At 51.9% G+C, this 18,294-nt stretch overlaps 1 protein-coding gene across 1 annotated transcript; it reads left to right on the top strand.

Annotated features, from left to right (window-relative positions):
• The first annotated feature begins 1,161 nt into the window (after positions 1 to 1,161).
• LOC119311204 (dehydration-responsive element-binding protein 1A-like) lies at positions 1,162 to 2,172 on the top strand. The gene has a single exon (XM_037586842.1). It carries the CDS (start codon positions 1,296 to 1,298, stop codon positions 2,004 to 2,006), a length of 711 nt encoding a protein of 236 aa, XP_037442739.1. The 5' UTR covers positions 1,162 to 1,295; the 3' UTR covers positions 2,007 to 2,172.
• Positions 2,173 to 18,294: the final 16,122 nt, after the last annotated feature.

Raw genomic sequence — 18,294 nt, 5'->3', positions numbered from 1 at the left:
CCATCTTGGACCTCTTGAGGGCAATGCGAAGGGCGAGCTCCTCGTCTATGTCGATGTCGAAGTCAGAGCGGCTGTTGATGCTCAACATGGTCGCCGGAGCTGTCGGATGGATCGAATCGAAGAAATCTGAGGGGAGAAGAAGAGACGGAGCGAGAGCGGAGTGAGCTAGGGTTTCCGAATTAGGGATATTTACGGCGCCGGAGTAGGAGCGAGGTGGGCTGGGCTGATGTGGCGGGCGCGCCCGGGCATCCGCATACCTGTCCTGTAGTTGGATTGGATATGAGGGGTCCGGACAGTCCGGGTGTCTGAGACTCGTTTGAGGCGTCGGTCTGGGTCATATTTTTGTGACCGGTCAATGACCATACGTGCCACCCGGACGTCTGAGGCTGATTTAGAGGGCTCGGCTGTAGATGCTCTAAGACCATACATAAATTACCCCTTTCTCCAAGAAAAGGACTGCAGGCGAGGTGAAAAAAACGTTTAAACTGGAGTACAAAAGACAACACCGGCGATAGGGGCTCCCTGGTTTGCGTCTGCTCATCCACGTCAGAAATGACAATTGAAGTCGGTCACCACAACCCCCACCCCACGTGCGTCACCTAGGAGCAAGAACTCCGCTTCCACTCTTGGTCTCCAACATCGAATGCGAATTCTGATTTTTGGTCCGCAGCCCCGATGGCGAAGAGATGATGAGCTTCGACGTTAAGAATTGGACGTCAAACAGCACTGACCATCTAGACCCCATCCAAAAAGGAATCGTACCACACTGGCACCAGATACCCTCGGCTAAACCAAAACCCGAATTTGCAAACTGCGGCTCAAAAAAAAAAAACCATTAACAACGACGAGGAGGTAAAGTAAAACGGCCGCAGGACAGGGCGCAAGGCCGCAAGTGAGCAGGAGCTAGGCGGAAAACGATAACAGGGGCGAAGCGAAAGCAGGAAGGTAGTACTGGTCGAAGCTGTATTATAATAACAAAGAAAAGAAATCTTGGGGTCACTCTCGAAGTCTCTCACTTTGCCCCCCACTTGCGTGCGCCTTCGTACGGTGCATCCCCCCTTCGCCGGCCGTATCCAGCCTGTGTCCTCTGTCCTCTCCTCTCAGCCGCTGGCTCACTCGCCGCGCTTTGCCCCCTGCCTCCCGCCGCGAGCCACCGCCACCTATAAGTACGCGCTCCCGAAACCACCCCGCTCAAATTTCTCATCGCAGACCAAAACCACTTCACACTCGATCAACCCAAGAGCACCCAGGACCTCCAAGCCGGCCAAGGAACAGAGCATCGAAGGAAGAAGAAGATGTGTCCGATCAAGAAGGAGATGAGCGGGGAGTCCGGCTCGCCGTGCAGCGGCGAGAACTTCTACTCGCCCTCCACGTCGCGGGAGCATCAGCAGGCGAAGCAGGCGGCGTGGACGTCGGCGCCGGCGAAGCGGCCGGCGGGGCGGACCAAGTTCAGGGAGACGCGGCACCCGGTATACCGCGGCGTGCGGCGCAGGGGCAATGCCGGGCGGTGGGTGTGCGAGGTGCGCGTGCCCGGCAGGCGCGGGAGCAGGCTCTGGCTCGGCACCTTCGACACCGCCGAGGCCGCCGCGCGCGCCAACGACGCCGCCATGATCGCGCTCTCCGCCGGGGGCGCGGGCTGCCTCAACTTCGCCGACTCCGCCGAGCTGCTCGCCGTGCCGGCGGCCTCCTCGTACCGCAGCCTCGACGAGGTCCGCCACGCCGTCGTGGAGGCCGTCGAGGACTTCCTGCGGCGGGAGGCGATCGCCGAGGAGGACGCGCTCTCGGGCACCTCGTCGTCCGCGCCCTCCTCCCTCACCGACGACGAGTCGTCCTCTTCCCCGCCCGAGGACTCGCCGTTCGAGCTGGACGTCCTGAGCGACATGGGCTGGGACCTGTACTACGCGAGCCTGGCGCAGGCGATGCTGATGGCGCCGCCTTCTTCCATGGCCGCGGCGCTCGGCGATTACGGCGAGGTCGATGTGCCACTCTGGAGCTACCAGAGCTAGCTAGCTAGTTCGCGCCAGTTCGAATATTTTACCTTTCTTTTCTGTCCGTCGTCTTGGCTTCCGATCGATGCCAAAAATTTGGTGCCGCTGTAGGGTCACTGCTTGCAGTTTCTGGTAATGTGATGGTGCGAATTGGGGAAACAGAGCATGGCTTATTGGTTTTTGACTCTTGACTTTCCACAATCAGCGATTTCACGCTGTATAGAACACGGCCTGAGCACCGGGGAATCTTTGGGCATCAGCTCAACTAACGTGAAAAAAAAACCCTGAAAACTGCGTATGGCTTTGGTCGAGAAATGCTTTGGCCAATCGGCGGCGCACGTGACAATCCTTGCCCCCACCAAAATTCTGTGAGCCGTTGGATGGGTATGTGACGGTGTAGATCAAACTCCATCGTTAGTGCCGCAAACGGGGAACTGTTTTTGTACCCAGCAATGCTACCCACCCCGCAAAAAATGCACAAATGACATGATTTCAGGGAAGTTGGCAGTTTGTATTATAATACTAAGGGCATGTACAATGGTTCTATCTTAAACGTGTCTTCTCTTATCTAAGAGAAGCTTTCCTGCTTGGAAATAGGGGCCCCTCTGTGTCTGTATGAATCTTTGACCGCACAAAATCCCCATAGCCATTTTTTCAAATTGGATTCTGAAATCAGAGGCAGCTTTTGGTACTAATCAAACAATCCAAGAACTTCTATAACATTGGCGTGATTCAGTTTGAGCAACAGATCGTGACGTAATACATCTTCGTAATGAAAATGGAGTGAAAACATCATGGCTTCTCCGCTTTTTGAGAATGAGCACTGTGAACTATCCGCTTCAAAAAGGATAGTTGATCGAACCGAAACCAACGTCAAGTACGAGTTATTAAGCTCCGAATCAAAAAAGTGTACTTCCTTTACGCTTGATGTAGGATTTACCTATTAATATGAAGTTCACTCTTTTGCTAACTTGAGTCCAGAAGGGAAGCGACTGATTTCCAATTCTTCTTTGCTAGCGATCGACTCCCGTGGAATTCCATTAACAAGCTTAAAAGAATGCATTTTATTTGGTTTTTGAGATACAAGTTATTTATAGGTTAAGTTTGATATTTCACTCCGTGGGCCGGCTAATTAATTTAAGTAATTCCTGGAGGGGAATCAATCGAAGAGATTGCCTGCCCATGCTACAATTCCTTACTCAAGTCAGATACTAAGCCTTCTACTACTACTACTTAGGAGATCAAATGCTGTATTTCAGAGATTGAACTCTCTTACTGTGTTTTTCCAGGGTTGTTCCCGAGCCAGGTTCCCTGGATCCATTCTTACCTAAATGGATGAATGAAGAAGGGGTATTCCTAGGCACTAGTTATTTTCTTATGTGTGGACTTCGACCTTACAAAGTATGAGTCCATGCCTTCCTAAGTTGGTCCTGAATTTCCAATGAAGTTTTGATTTTATCGAGGGACGTAGCAAACAACAGATGATCTCTTAGCACAATTTGTCTCACCGTGTTTTTAGGAACAACTAATTATCGAAGAGAAAGCTAAGTGATGACTTATTGTAGACATGTCTTTTTGTCATCTCTATTTTACATGTAAAACTTAAGATAAGACTAACTTATTAACCATTGTACACACCTAAGTGTCATGCAAATTGGTACTGTACTACTACTACTTTTCTGCTGTAGTAGTAAAAGTACTGCTAGCTCGCTTTGACATATTTATTAGTACTGTACACCGAAGCCTCTACGCTGCCTGAAGAAGTGCGTCGAGTCGTTCTGTTTTGGCCACATCCGTTCTCATCAGCCTTCAACCCTTCATGAATCATGACTTCCATTTCGAGCTTGTAGGAGAAATAAACCAGGTCAAAGTCAAAAGCGCCTTCGAGTTGTTCGCTGGTGACTTGGTGAGCCTGAGGGCGGTGCTGACTCGCTGGTAACTAAATCACTTGCTGACCATTATTACTTCTCCCATCTGCTAAATTCACCCCAGGCGACGGATTCACAGTCAAACCTGTATGGTAGTAGCAGTACTAAGACGGACGGTAAAAACCTCACTCGCTTTGACATATTTATCATTACGTAAACCATTTCCACACGCAGTTGTGTGTGGTGTAGATCTCTCCAAAAGTCCAGGAGGGGCTCGAATTGAATACTGATGCTGCAAGCTCCGCGGTGAAGAAGCAACATGAGGGAGGGCTGGCTGTAGCTGTACACAGCCGTGAAACAACGCTGCAGCAGAGAGAGGAGAGGAGGAAGCTGTGTGACCGTGACTGCCGCGGCACCACACACGCACCCGACCCCAGAGGCAAAAACAAACAGCGGCCGCGAATAAATAAACAGGCGATCCGTCCGTCCGTCCGATTCTAGTATCACTTTTGTATTCCAGCCCCCAAGATATTTGCGGCTCTGCTGCTCCGTGCGTGTGCGTGGCCGCGTCGCTCTCGCGTGCGGGCGTCACCGTGGAACCGGGCCGTGTGGGCGCGCGTGACCATCCTTATCCCCGGAAGATAATGGGCCGGTGACGAGTATATTCTCGTCGTATCCGCATGGCGGGCTGGGTGTGCGGCAAAGGAAACGGCTGGCACGCTGCGGTGGTCACTGGTTTTGCGTAACCAGGGGCATGGATGGCAGGATGGGGGTTTAGAGCATCTCCAGCCGCGCTCCCAACAAAGACACTCAGGTGATTTTTCGGTCGCCGGCGCCAAAAAATTGGCCTAGTCGCGCTTCGAAGGGCCCAATTTTCGCTGCCTCGGGCCGAAATTGGCGCCGGCGGACCCAACCCGAACCCGACGCGCTGGGGGCGTTCGGGGACGCCGGGTGAATCGTTTTTGACGCGAAGAGTCGCGGGCCCCCTTTGCCAGCGACTCAACTCTCTTCTCTTCTCGTTTCCCGCGACGAATCAATGCCAAAGCTGCGCGCGCTGCCGCGCCGGTCAGCCTCCATTGATGCCTCACGGGCGGCGCAGTGAAGGCCGGGCGACGCGCGTCCCCTCGCCCGCCACGCCTCCCGCCACGCGTAACGCGTCGGCCAAGCCTACCACGCGGCGCCTCCGTCTATATAAGCCGACAACCAGCGCGCCGGAGACACGCACAGATACTCCACCGCCGACGCGCCCATTTCTCCTCCTTCCTCCTCTCACCGTCTCTAGTTCAGAAGAATGGCCGAGCGTTTCCCAGGCGACGGCGCGGCGGCGAATGGCTTCGGGCGCCGCCATCTTCACGAGGACGAGGCTCGCCTCCTTCTCGAGGCCGAGTACTCGGCCCCGCCGGACATGCGGGTGCCCGGGGCGTGGAGGATCAGCGCCGGCGGGGTGCCGGTGCCACCACCACCCACCGGGGCATCACGGCGTGCGGAGATCGCACGTATCCGCGCGTCCCTGCCGCGAGCGGTGAGGGAAGGTGTCGGTGTCAAAACCGGCGGATCTCGGGTAGGGGGTCCCGAACTGTGCGTCTAGGCGGATGGTAACAGGAGACAAGGGACACGATGTTTTACCCAGGTTCGGGCCCTCTTGATGGAGGTAAAACCCTACGTCCTGCTTGATTGATATTGATGATGTGGGTATTACAAGAGTAGATCTACCACGAGATCAAGGAGGCTAAACCCTAGAAGCTAGCCTATGGTATCATTGTTGTTATTGTTGTTGTCCTACGGACTAAAACCATCCGGTTTATATAGACACCGGAGAGGGCTAGGGTTACACAGAGTCGGTTACAATGGTAGGAGATCTACATATCCGTATCGCCAAGCTTGCCTTCCACGCCAAGGAAAGTCCCATCCGGACACGGGACGAAGTCTTCAATCTTGTATCTTCATAGTCTTGGAGTCCGGCCGATGATGATAGTTCGGCTATCCGGACACCCCCTAGTCCAGGACTCCCTCAGTAGCCCCTGAACCAGGCTTCAATGACGATGAGTCCGGCGCGCATATTGTCTTCGGCATTGCAAGGCGGGTTCCTTCTCCGAATAGTTTGTAGAAGATTGTGAACACCAGGATAGTGTCCGGCTCTGCAAAATAAATTCCACATTCCACCGTAGAGAGAATAATATTTACACAAGTTCAATCTGCTGACGTATTTCGTGGCATGGCGTCACACCACAACCAAGCCTTTACTTGAATCGTTTTTATTATACCGCCTCAGCGCGTTTAGCGAAGCGGTTTCCTTGGCACGTCTTATCGAAGCAGAGATCATGTTCCCCTTATTCCGGGATTCTCATCAATACGGGCGTGGGTAACCCAACCGCGCCCGTTGCCACGCCCCCTCCATCGAGGGCGAGTTCTATACGGTCACGGAGACGGCTCTTGGTATTCTTCCCCTTTATAATGAGACCAAGGCCCGTTCCTTTTCTTCAATACTCAATCGAACCCGCCCCTCGCCCCGAGTTCCAACACCCAGGGCTCCAGACTCGGGCACTTCGGACCTTCGACAATGTCCGGCTCCGACCTTCAGGGCCGGTGGATGCCCTCCTCTGTCACGGAAGAGGACGTGCTAAAGCTTAGGGACGCCAGGTACTTAACCTACGAGATTTCGCATAGGTTGCATGCCCAAGGGCAATTCATTCCTACCCCGGAGCCCAGCGAGAGCGTCGTGTTTGTGCCTCACCTCCATCGGGGGTTAGGCTTCCCGATGGATCCCTTCGTTCGGGGGCTCCTGTTTTACTACAGGCTGGAATTTCACGACCTGGCTCCGGAGTCTATCCTCCATATCTCATCATTTATTGTCGTCTGCGAAGCCTTCCTCTGCACTACCCCTCACTTTGGTTTGTGGCTCAAAACCTTCAATGTGGAGCCGAAGATGATTGAGGGGCGTCAGGCAGAGTGCGGAGGGGCAGTTATAATCAAGAGGGTCGATGCTCCATGGCCCGAGGGCTCTTTTCAGGAGGAGCTCGGTTTGTGGCAACAGGAGTGGTTCTATATCACCGCTCCCAGGTGCAGCAGGCAAAGGCCGCCGCCCGCCTTTCGCCCGGGCCCTCCACCACGGCTGACATCGTGGGTCAACAAAGGGTTTGACTGGGGGCCGTCCAAGGACGTTCCCCTATTGCAGGGCCGGATTCGAGATCTCCAAGAGAGGAAGATCAATCTGGTCGTAGTGATGCAGGTTATGCTGATTCGGCGTCTTCTGCCCTGCAAACGTCGCCCCCTCCGCCTGTGGTAATTCATTCCGGAGGGACCATGAGCTCTCCAACACTTTATGGGTACAAAACCCGTGGAGATGTACAAACTGTTCTTCGGATCACAAGAAGTGTGTCCGGACTTGACCGAGGATGCTGGCCTAAGCTGCAATCGCCCGGATACTCAAGTAAGTAGCCTTGTGACCAGATATATCATCCACTTATTTATCATGGATTTGCCTTTTAACCGGCTATCCCTTGAACAGGAGTGGATAGCGCAAGCAAAACTGATACGGTGTCCGGCCCCCCTCCCTGAGACCACGCTGGATCCCGTGTTAATAAAAATGTTGGAGGTTGCGCCTTCGGAGGAAGGCGAAGGGGGGAACAGGGAAACTACCACCTCTGTCAAGGAGGCTCTCAGTAAGGGGGGAATCGAGAATCTCTCCCTCCAGGGGGAGAAGAGGACCGCTTCCAAAAACCCAGAGGCCAAAGCCTCGAAGCGGGGAAAGAAATCTGCATCGGAAGGTCCTGTGCCGGGAGGAGTCCCGGCCGTACAGTCTCCCCAAAGGAATCAGCCCTCCAGCGAGCCGTAAGTAGAAAAAAGGGAAGTTTTATAATAAAAGACATCCCTATTTTATTTCTAAGGATAACCAAAGTTTTTACCTTGTAGTTCGGATCTCAGCCCTTCCCATCAGAGCTCATCCTCGGGGGACCTTCGTCCGGAGATGATGGAGAGGGAAACGCCTCCATTTGCCGTCCCATCAGGCGGGGCGGACGACCCTGAGGTGTCGTCACGGAGGGTCTCCCCGAGTCCGGCGGGGCCTGGGAGTTCGGCACCCACTGGAGTGCGGCCGGTGGAGCTGCAGGGTTTGCTCGAGAGGGCGTCTCTCTCAGAATATCAACGCGCGTTAATGAGTGCGGTGATTGCAAGGATCTCATCCGCCGAGAGCGGGTTGCATGAGGCCGTCAGAAGTTTACTGACGGGGTTTGAGGTACGCAAAAAATGACATACCTTTTGACAGTTTTGCACATAGAGTGCGCCCTGTATAGATAGTAGCCCCTCAGACTCGGTATGTTGTCGAAAGTGACAGCGTGCCGAGGATCATAATCTCAGTTATGAAATGTCGCCTTTCCTATGCAGGTGGCGGAGCGTTCGGTGGCCAGCCGGACTGATGGAGTTGCCGAACTGAAGCGGCAACTCGACTTTGCGGATGCGGACATCGCGCTGGTCAATAAACGACTTGACGAGTCACAAGGTAGGTGGTTTCTCTGCGGTCACCTGGTAAGGGAGCTGATGCCCACTCCTTACAACATGTATGCTTGATGCAGATGGTGCAGCTGCTGTGGAAGACCTTCGGGCAGAACTTGCCCAAGCCAAGGAGCAAACCAGAAGAAGTGATGCGGCTGCCTCGAAGGCAGCGGAGGAGCTAAAAGCCGAGAAGGCTGTTCACTGCCGAAGCAGGGAGGAAATGGCCGTAATGGCCGTGAAATTAAAGGATGCTACCGACCGCTATGAGGTTCTTGAAAGAGAACGCCAAGCGGAGCAAGAGGGCCTAAAGAAGGCCACCACCGAAGCCAAGGATGCTCGTTCTGCAATGCGGGCTATAAAGGAGGACTGCGTCAGGCTAGAGATATTGCGGCTGGAAAGCCCTTTCTGTTGCGTAGGAAGTTCACGGATCCGAAGTATGCTCAGTTGGGCCAGTTGTGGAGTGCGGAGGATCCTTATCTGGATTTGGCGGCGAGTGCGGCGGATGCAGTTCGGCACTTCCGAAGTCAGAAGGATCATGAAATGGAAGAGTTGTTTTGGTCTCAATTCCATAGTCCGGAGCATCCACTGCCGTTGACCGATCAGTTGGCTGAGTGGGCTGAGCTGAATAGATTGTACGGACTAGCCATGATGGATGTGGTGGCTCATCTGTGGCCGGAAAGGCCCAAGCCGAAGAGTTATTTTGGTTTATTGCGGCAATTCCTTGGGGCGGTGCCGCATATCAAGGCGATGAAGCGGTCGGCCTGCATAAAGGGTGCACGGATGGCTCTTGCCCGTGTTAAGACATACTGCGGAGATGAATGCCACCGATGTTGCGTCCCGGGGTTCGGACGAGAGCCGATTATCCACCAAGCACTATTTTGAGGAGGTCCTGCAGGGCACTCGTTTAATAGAGTCGCAGTGCTCGAAAAATGTCATGTTCAAATGACATGTATGATTTGTGAGATCATATTTATAATATAATGACTTTTTAGACTTGTGCGTTCAAGTATTGAAATATCTCCTGTGCGGCCGTTAATGTATATGTATTTATAACCTGAAAGATGGCAGTCTTTGGCTTCAACCCCCACGCACATAGTGCGGGGGTGTTTGCAAAAAAAACGCATTTTCACACTTAATCCAACGTCTTGGTCCTTTGAAGGAGGTGATAGCATAGGCAAACTAGGCAACCGGACTATAATGCTTTATCACTTTCACTTAGCCATAGGAGCTCGATGGTGGGGCTACGATATAGCCCCTAAAGGCACCGCGCTCTCCAAACTCGGGGCACGTGTGTGCCTGACCGGGAAGCGGTCCTTCGTCAAAGCGGAGGAACTCTAAACATTCCAATGGTCGATCGAGTGGTTGACCAGTCTCTTGCTATATCATGACAGTCAGTTTTCGGCTTTCTCTACTAAGGTGCTCGCCCGGCCGAACCGGGGCACAATCGCAGTAGTTCTCCTGGTGCCGCGTTAGCCGATGGAGCGGAACGTAAGGCAGCAAAACACAGGAGCCGGGCAAACCCAACATTTGACCAAAGACATGATTCGGAGCTGATGCATATAAGGCCTAACTCGAGATGCCGAACACTCCCTAAGGTATTCGGGCTTTATGATAACGGGCAAAACAGTGCCCTAAGTCCCTAGTGTCCAGGCACAGGCGAGAACTTCTAACGCGGCCGATGCCAAAACGCCAGCCTCCTCCTCGGTTATGGTAGGAAACCGGGGGATGAGTATCAACAAGAGACAGTAAGAAAGGTTTACACAGGGTCTTAATCTGAAAAGAATTCTTGTAACGGGTCCCTGTTGCACGTCTGCGCCTGTGTCTCCGTTGTGCTGTATCCTGGACGGGTGTAGCACGTGGTTCATCTGTAAAAGAGAAGAACTTAGTTTGGAAAAAATATCGTGCAAAAGATGTATTTAAAACAGAGTATGATTTGGAAGATGAATAAAATTGAGCTTTATTGGCTCCCATTGTTTATACATGCAGCCCCTTGTAAAAAGGTATGTGGCTAGGAAGCCCCTTGTTTATTTGTGCCGGACTCGCCTAACCGTGTCCGAGGTCTAAATGACCTGTTTTGAGGGGCTTTGATCAGCAAGGTTGGATTAATGTGCGGCTGTCAAGGCAGTCTCACGTTTTCCATGGTCGAGGAATACTCGGAGTTTTCCCTTTAATGAGATTATGCCGCATGGACCGGGCATTTTGAGTGTAAGAGACGCGTAATGCGGTATTGCGTTAAAGCGGGCGAAAGCTTCGCGTCCCAGCAGTGCTTGATGGTCACTTTTGAATGGGGCGATATGGAAGACTAGCTTTTCACGACGGAAGTTGTCGGGTGAACCGAACACAACTTTTAGTAGTATAGAGCTTGTACACTTGGCATAGAGGCCTGGTGTCACTCCTTTGAAGGAAGTGTTGTTATGGCAAATTTTTGTAGGGTCTATCCCCATTCTGTGGATGGTGTCCTGATATAGCAGGTTTATATCGCTTCCGCACAATTTATCACATGAAGTGAGTTCATTGTTTTGACCTCTAGTGGGAAAGTCTTCTGTGCTCCGGTCTGCCGCTTGTGGGATTCGTCATCGTCTTCGCTTGGTGTGTCGAGCCCCTTGTGTTTGGCGTTAAGTCGGCCGGATTGCTTGAAGACCCAACAATCTCCGTGGGCATGGTTTGCAGGCTTCCCGGGGGTACTGTGGATTTGACATATCCTATCCAAGATTTTGTTTAGGTTGGATAGCTCGTCATTGTTGTCTTTAAGGGGCATTGTTTTGTTATTCGGCCGAGAGCTTTTGAATCCGGCGTTGACCGCCGTGCTATCTGGGCTGCTTCCCTTATTCCTGCGCTGATCTTTTCTGCGTCGTGATTTCCCATTTCCATCCCTGACCTCGGATGTACTCGGGTCGCTGGTGCTGCATCTTGCTAGCCAGCTATCTTCCCCCGCGCAAAAGCGGGTCATGAGGCTTGTTAGTGCGGCCATTGTTCTTGGTTTTTCCTGGCCGAGGTGTCTGGCGAGCCATTCGTTTTGGATGTTATGTTTAAAGGCTGCTAAGGCTTCGGCGTCCGGACAGTCGACTATTTGGTTCTTTTTGGTGAGGAACCTGTTCCAGAATTTGCGTGCTGACTCCCCGGGCTGTTGAGTTACGTGACTTAAATCGTCTGCGTCCGGAGGGCGGACATAAGTTCCTGAAAATTTGCTCGAAACGCATCCTCAAGCTCTTCCCAACTTCCAATGGTATTTTCTGGGAGGCTTTTGAGCCAATGCCGAGCTGGCCCTTTGAGCTTGAGGGGTAGGTATTTTATGGCGTGGAGATCATCTCCTCTAGCCATATGTATGTGTAGGATATAGTCCTCAATCCAGACTCCGAGGTCTGTTGTTCCGTCATATGCCTCTATGTTTATGGGCTTGAATCCCGCTGGAAATTCATGATCCAACACCTCATCGGTGAAACATAGTGGGTGTGCGGCGCCCCTATATTTAGGTGTGCCGTTATCTTCGGACACTCGGTGGGTTGTGTTGCTTTCAGGAGCCTTCTTTTTTGGCCCATAGATGGACCTGACCGGGCCATCCTTTTTGCGCGGATCCTTATTTGGATCGTGTGCTGGATTATGTGTGGCGCCGTTTGCCGTCTTAGACTGTTATCTGGTCGTCTATCTGGCCAGGCGGCCTCTTTCTTTTTTGACTGTGGGGGCTCTACGACCTCGTCGTCAAATTCGGGCAACAGCTTGCGCTTCGGGTAGCTTTTTGCTTGTTGACTATCGCCGTATTTATCTGCAGTCTTTAGTACTTTGCTCCATCTCATTCTGAGTACGTCTTCCGCCGTTTTGAGCTTTCTCTTTTGCTTCTTCAAGCTCCTTGCAGTGGCGACGGGCCTTCTGTGCTGGTTCTTATGCTCCGTTGATGTGTCCGGCGTGAGATCGTCTGGACTGTTGTTTTCGCCGGGAATGGGATGCTCGTCCGCTGGTTCGCCCTGCTCTACGGCTGGGTCAGTATGGGTGTCGTCGTTATCGAGGCGGGACTTCGGGCGGCGCTTGCGTCGCTGTTTTTGTTGTTTTTCGGGGGAATTATCCTTCGCCGCGTCCCGTTGTTCCTCGTTATCGCTTCCTTTTGGTGTATCCACCATGTATACGTCGTGAGTTGAGGTGGCTTTCCAGTGCCCAGTAGGCGCTGGTTCTTGGTCGTCTCCGGCATCGTCGTCCATACCGTCGATGTCTTCGGAGTCGAAGTCTAGCATGTCGGTTAAATCGTTAACAGTGGCTACTAAGTGGGTGGTGGATGGGCCTTGAATTTCTTCGTCGTCCGCATCCCAACCGTCCTGACCGTAGTCCGGCCAGGGTTCTCCTGATAACGAGAGATATTTTAGCGAGCTCAGGATGTCGCCAAAAGGTGAGTGTTGAAAGATGTCCGCGGCGGTGAACTCCATGACCGGCGCCCAATCGGGTTCGATTGGAGGGGGCACGGGAGGTCCGGAGTCCGGCAAGGAGTCCGGCACCTTGGAGTCATGAGCTTCAGAAGGGACAAAGTCAGTATTCGGCTCTATCGCCATAGAGGTTGCAGCCCCCGAGGCGGTGTCTAACCACCCGTCCTCGATCTGCGCAGCCGGCTCCGAATCGAGGGTCAGAGCAGACTCGTGTGCAGCCTCCAGGGCACTGTCCGGCAGCAGAGCTAAGTCATGCCCATCGTGACAGTGCAGCGCGCTCAGCTGTGGCTCGAATCCATTGAAGATCAAGTCTCCGCGGATGTCATCCGTGAAGTTAAGACTTCCAAATCTGACCTGACAGCCAGGGGCGTAGCTTTCGATCTGCTCCAGATGGCCAAACGAATTGGCCCGCAGTGCAAAGCCGCCGAATACGAAGATCTGTCCGGGGAGAAAAGTCTCACCCTGGACCGTGTCGTTGTTGATGATCGAAGGAGCCATCGAGCCTATCGGTGACGACACAGAGGAACTCTCAATGAAAGCACCAATGTCGGTGTCAAAACCGGCGGATCTCGGGTAGGGGGTCCCGAACTGTGCGTCTAGGCGGATGGTAACAGGAGACAAGGGACACGATGTTTTACCCAGGTTTGGGCCCTCTTGATGGAGGTAAAACCCTATGTCCTGCTTAATTGATATTGATGATGTGGGTATTACAAGAGTAGATCTACCACGAGATCAAGGAGGCTAAACCCTAGAAGCTAGCCTATGGTATGATTGTTGTTATTGTTGTTATCCTACGGACTAAAACCATCCGGTTTATATAGACACCGGAGAGGGCTAGGGTTACACAGAGTTGGTTACAATGGTAGGAGATCTACATATCCGTATCGCCAAGCTTGCCTTCCACGCCAAGGAAAGTCCCATCCGGACACGGGACGAAGTCTTCAATCTTGTATCTTCATAGTCTTGGAGTCCGGCCGATGATGATAGTTAGGCTATCCGGACACCCCCTAGTCCAGGACTCCCTCAGAAGGCCCGCGGTACACCCCCGACAGCCCGCTCTGGGAGCCCTACTTCCGCCGCCGCCACGCCGAGCAGCTCGAGGCGACGAACTACGTCGTGCCCTCCAGCAGGCTCAACTCCGAGGGCCGGTGCCGGTGAAGGGGCGTGCCTGGCCGCACGTTGGAGGCCGTCCTCGAGTACATCGAGGGCGGCAACACGCCGCGCCTCGAGTACCCTGCTCCCCCGTCCTTCTCACGCCGCCGTGGGAGCTCCTGGACGCCGAGGCGCATGGAGCGGCCCAGGGCGTCCTCCTCCTCGTCCGGCCACTCGTCGGGCTCTCCCTGCCTCCTCCCCGTCAAGCCGGAGCCCCAGGACACGCCTGTCAGCACGCGCACCCGCAGCTCCGGCGTCCGCATCGGCGACTCCACCCCCCCTTCGGCCGCTTCGTCCTCGTCGAGCCCAAGCCGGAGCCCGGCCTCCCTGCGGAGTACGAGGAGATAGCTCGGCGCGGCTTCTCCGACGAGGACGCCATGCAGTGGGCGCGGGACGGCTACCTCCGTGACGAGATGGTCCGGCAGCGCCGGGCCCTGGAGGAGATAGAAGCCCGCAAGCGTGGGCGCGAGTACGAGCACGACATCGTGATCCTCGACAGCGATGACGATGAGGACGCCCCCGGACCGTCCAACCCGCCGCGCCAACCGGGGGAGGGATGCAGCAGGGACGGCGGCGGCGGAGGCGGTGATGCCGCCGCCGCCGACGGCGGTGACTACACGCGGTTCTACAGCCTCCTCGGCAGGTAGAACTGCAAGGGCGGGCGACGGGCGGCAGGGAGTGGCGAGGTAGACGGCGAGGAGCGGCGATGGAGACGGCGAGGGGCAGCCCCTAGTAGTTTTTTTTGTATAATATGTTTAAATTTGAACGAACTCGCCGATGTTTGCGTTAAATTTGAGTCATGTTTGCGCCGTATTCAAGTTTTTCAAAAAAACATGGGCGCCGCGACTGGAGTTATCATGCCCCCAGCGCGCCGGTTAGCGCCGGTGCACCCCCAGGGGGCGATTTTTAGCCCCTCCTGGGTGGCCAACGGCTGGAGATGCTCTTAGGATCTGGAGCGTGTGATGGGCGTGTGTTAGTTTAGGCTCGCGCATGGTATGCCTCGAGTTTGCTTGAAGCTGGTTGGACTTTGTTTCTCTGGGAGGTGGTGTGCTTCTTTCCAACACTAAAGATTAAATAAATATATAAACTAGAGTAGATGATAATAAGAACAAGAGAGAACTAGAGTAAGGGGTTGTTTGGTTCCTAGCCACACCTTGCCACACTTTACCACACCTAACCTTAGGCAAATTTGACCAAGTTATGTAGGTGTTTGGTTCTAGCCACACCTAAGGCAAGATTTTTATTATGAGCAGCGAGCCCCACGTGTCATAGACACAAAAAGTGTGGCAAGATTCCCTTAGGCAAGTCAAAGTGTCGCTAAAGGGGCTATTTGGATTGTGACTATCTTTGCCATATATTGCCACATGATTTTTGCCACACTTGCCTTAGTTGAGTTGCTCAAATTGTTAGCCACACTTTGTCTTGCCTAAGGGAATCTTGCCACACTTTTTGTGTCTATGACATGTGGGGTTCGCTGCTCATAAAAAAATCCTTGCCTTAGGTGTGGCTAGAACCAAACACCTACCTAACTTGGTCAAATTTGCCTAAGGTTAGGTGTGGTAAAGTGTGGCAAGGAACCAAACAACCCCACAATTTGAGCAACTCAACTAAGGCAAGTGTGGCAAAAATCATGTGGCAATATATGGCAAAGATAGTCACAATCCAAACAGCCCCAAAGCTCCAATACTTATGTTCTACGGCTGCCCCTACCTGTGAGCCCTGGGTTGCAACTTAGGGAGGGGCCTCCTCAAAGTCGGTTTGGATTATGACAAAGAGTCCTTCTCGGACTCCAGTACCAAACGCCACGAACCTTGGTGTCTCCATAAACGCCGCAGACTCTAGCGTTTGGCCTAGGGGTGGACGTGATAGACACTATCGTCTAGCCCAGGGGTAAAAGACAGGGTCTAGCCCCTGCCCTCAAGCAACTCCTTGGTACACCAACCTATGGCTTCGTGGGCCTTACCCTTTGGCCCGACCAAGATGTCCTCGCACTAGGGATCCTTTGGATTTATTCGGAAGGTTCCATAACCTTCTAGGCATCATCAAGAGTTCCAGGACTTTCCTAGACCTCCCAGAACATTTCCAAAACTCTTTCAGAACACTCCTGAAACATTTTCTTATGATTCCCAAAACTATTCCAACAATATTTTCTCATAACTCTCTAACACTCTCAATAGATCATGATTCTCTTAAGATTGTGACCTCGTAGGTTCGGTAAAACATAGACATGAACGGAACTCTCTTTCGTTGAATGACCAATAGCGAAACCGTGGACATCCATATTGATCCCAATGAATACACGAATGATATTCGAGTGAACCTTTGGTTATCATGTGTATTCCCTTTGCTTCACGATACTTTACAAGACCCGAGGTGAGATATATCGGTATTATCTTGAGTCATTATCATGCTGACTATATCGGTCTCCTTGTTGCCGGTTTTGTTCTCCTTTCTTATAGACATGTTCCGGCATCCCGGTGGCCTAGTCACCTGTGTCTAGCCAGACTATGATGGATGCTGTCACACTGAGAGGGCCCTAAGAATATCTCTGCATTGTCTGAGGAGCAAATCTCATTTTGAGGTATCTAGTCTCTTGTCAAAGTTTTCGAAGCTGAAGTTGTCGTTGTGATCACCATGTTACAAATGACGTTTGGGCAACCCCAAAGCCCATCATATGGTAATAAGCAAGTACGATACTCTCATGGTCTAAGGAATTACAACATACGTTAACTCTTCGTGTTATGACGATAGTGTCTCAAAGTATAACGAACAAGCTGGGTCAATTTAATATGATCGTTCTTCTAATGACATACTCCCAACATTGTTTTAGGACTATCGTTACGCTTAACAATCTCAAGGTCTGGAAAACATGATCAACATGCAACACTTGAGCAGGTCCTAGAGGCAAGACTAGGAATTAGGTTTTACCGTTTATCATTCTACACGTGCTTACAAGTTTTCCACTGAATCACATATGCCAGTTATACCATAGAATATAAACTCTTAATTACAATCATGGAAATGAATAATACAATATTATTGCCTGCAGGGCATATTTCCAACAGACTCCAACTTGCACTAGAGTTAATAATCTAGTTAGTATATTTTCCTTTTACACCAACGACAATCTGGTGTTTGTCCATGCTTTGCTTGTGGTATAGTATTCGTCCTATTGAACGTGACAAGTTCGAGTTCGAGTGTATCTTTGCATTTCTATGCATCTATCATGCTTCCACAAGAATTCATTATTCTATGAAACTAACTTTGTATATATTGAATCATTGGCAGGATCGTTGATTCCTTAAACTGAGCTATGGAACCACTATTCAGAGCATTGTTCCATCGGCACAAACTATCTAAAAATCATACCAATTTCATAAATGAACTTTTGATTCATCACTCTCCAATGTTGCTTCTAAAGCGACAACATACCCAACCTATCGTTATAAAATTCACCATAGTAACTTTCTTGGACCAATTCTAACTTCCCGTGCCAACAATTATTGTGTAGAGTTAAATGCACTGGAGGTCCTAAAACTTTTGTCAGGGTGTCACTTTAGTCCCAATTCTTTCAAAATGCACTTTTAGGTCCTAATTCTTTAGTAAGTGGTTCATCCGAGGTCCTTTTTCCATGAGCGCTCACTGACCTGCCCGTGTGGTGCGTTGACCCATGCTATGTCGACTGAGGGCCCAACTGCGAGGCAAGAAAAATAAACTGGAGGTCCTAAAAGTTTTTGCATAGTGTCACTTTAGTCCTACTTCTTTCAAAATGCACGTTTAGATCCCAACTCTATAGCAAGTGGTTCACCTAAGGTCCTTTTTTGCATGATCGTTCACTGACTTGCTTGCATGATGCGTTGACCCATGCCACATCAACTTAGAGGCCGCTGAGGTTGCTCTTTTTTTATACAAAGCCCATTGTAAACCCCCCTGTTGATGTTTCCCAGCCCCTATCGTCTCTCTCTCTCCCTAGCAAACTCCTAGGCTGGGAAGCGGGTGACGAAGAGGAGCGCTGTAGCATCTTCGGCGGCACTGCCTCCTCCACAAGCTCCTACCACCTAACCTCAAATCAGAGCAAGCGGTTTGAGAAACTTAATGAAGCAATGCAAATCAAACTAAATTGATGCCTATAGCTAGTGATTGTGGCAGAGTAGAGAAAATCACATAGCTACAGGACGATAGCAGTGAAAAAATTAGGGCTTTTTGCAATGTTCCTCATCTGCTAGTGGCCCTAAGTTGTCGTGGAGTGGGTCAACGTGCAACCAAGCAGGCCAGCGAAGGATTGTGCAAAAAAGGACCTCTGGTGAACCACTTACTATAAAATTTGGACCTAAACGTGCATTTTGAAAGAAGTAGGACTAAAGTGACACTGCCTAGAAACTT

This window comes from Triticum dicoccoides, chromosome 5B (assembly GCF_002162155.2).
Source record: "Triticum dicoccoides isolate Atlit2015 ecotype Zavitan chromosome 5B, WEW_v2.0, whole genome shotgun sequence".
NCBI lineage: Eukaryota > Viridiplantae > Streptophyta > Magnoliopsida > Poales > Poaceae > Triticum > Triticum dicoccoides.
This window is presented reverse-complemented; position numbering and strand designations above follow the sequence as displayed.

Coding starts and splice junctions, on each gene's coding strand:
- LOC119311204 (XM_037586842.1), top strand. CDS start 1,296: ATGTGTCCGATCAAGAAGGAGATGAGCGGGGAGTCCGGCTCGCCGTGC.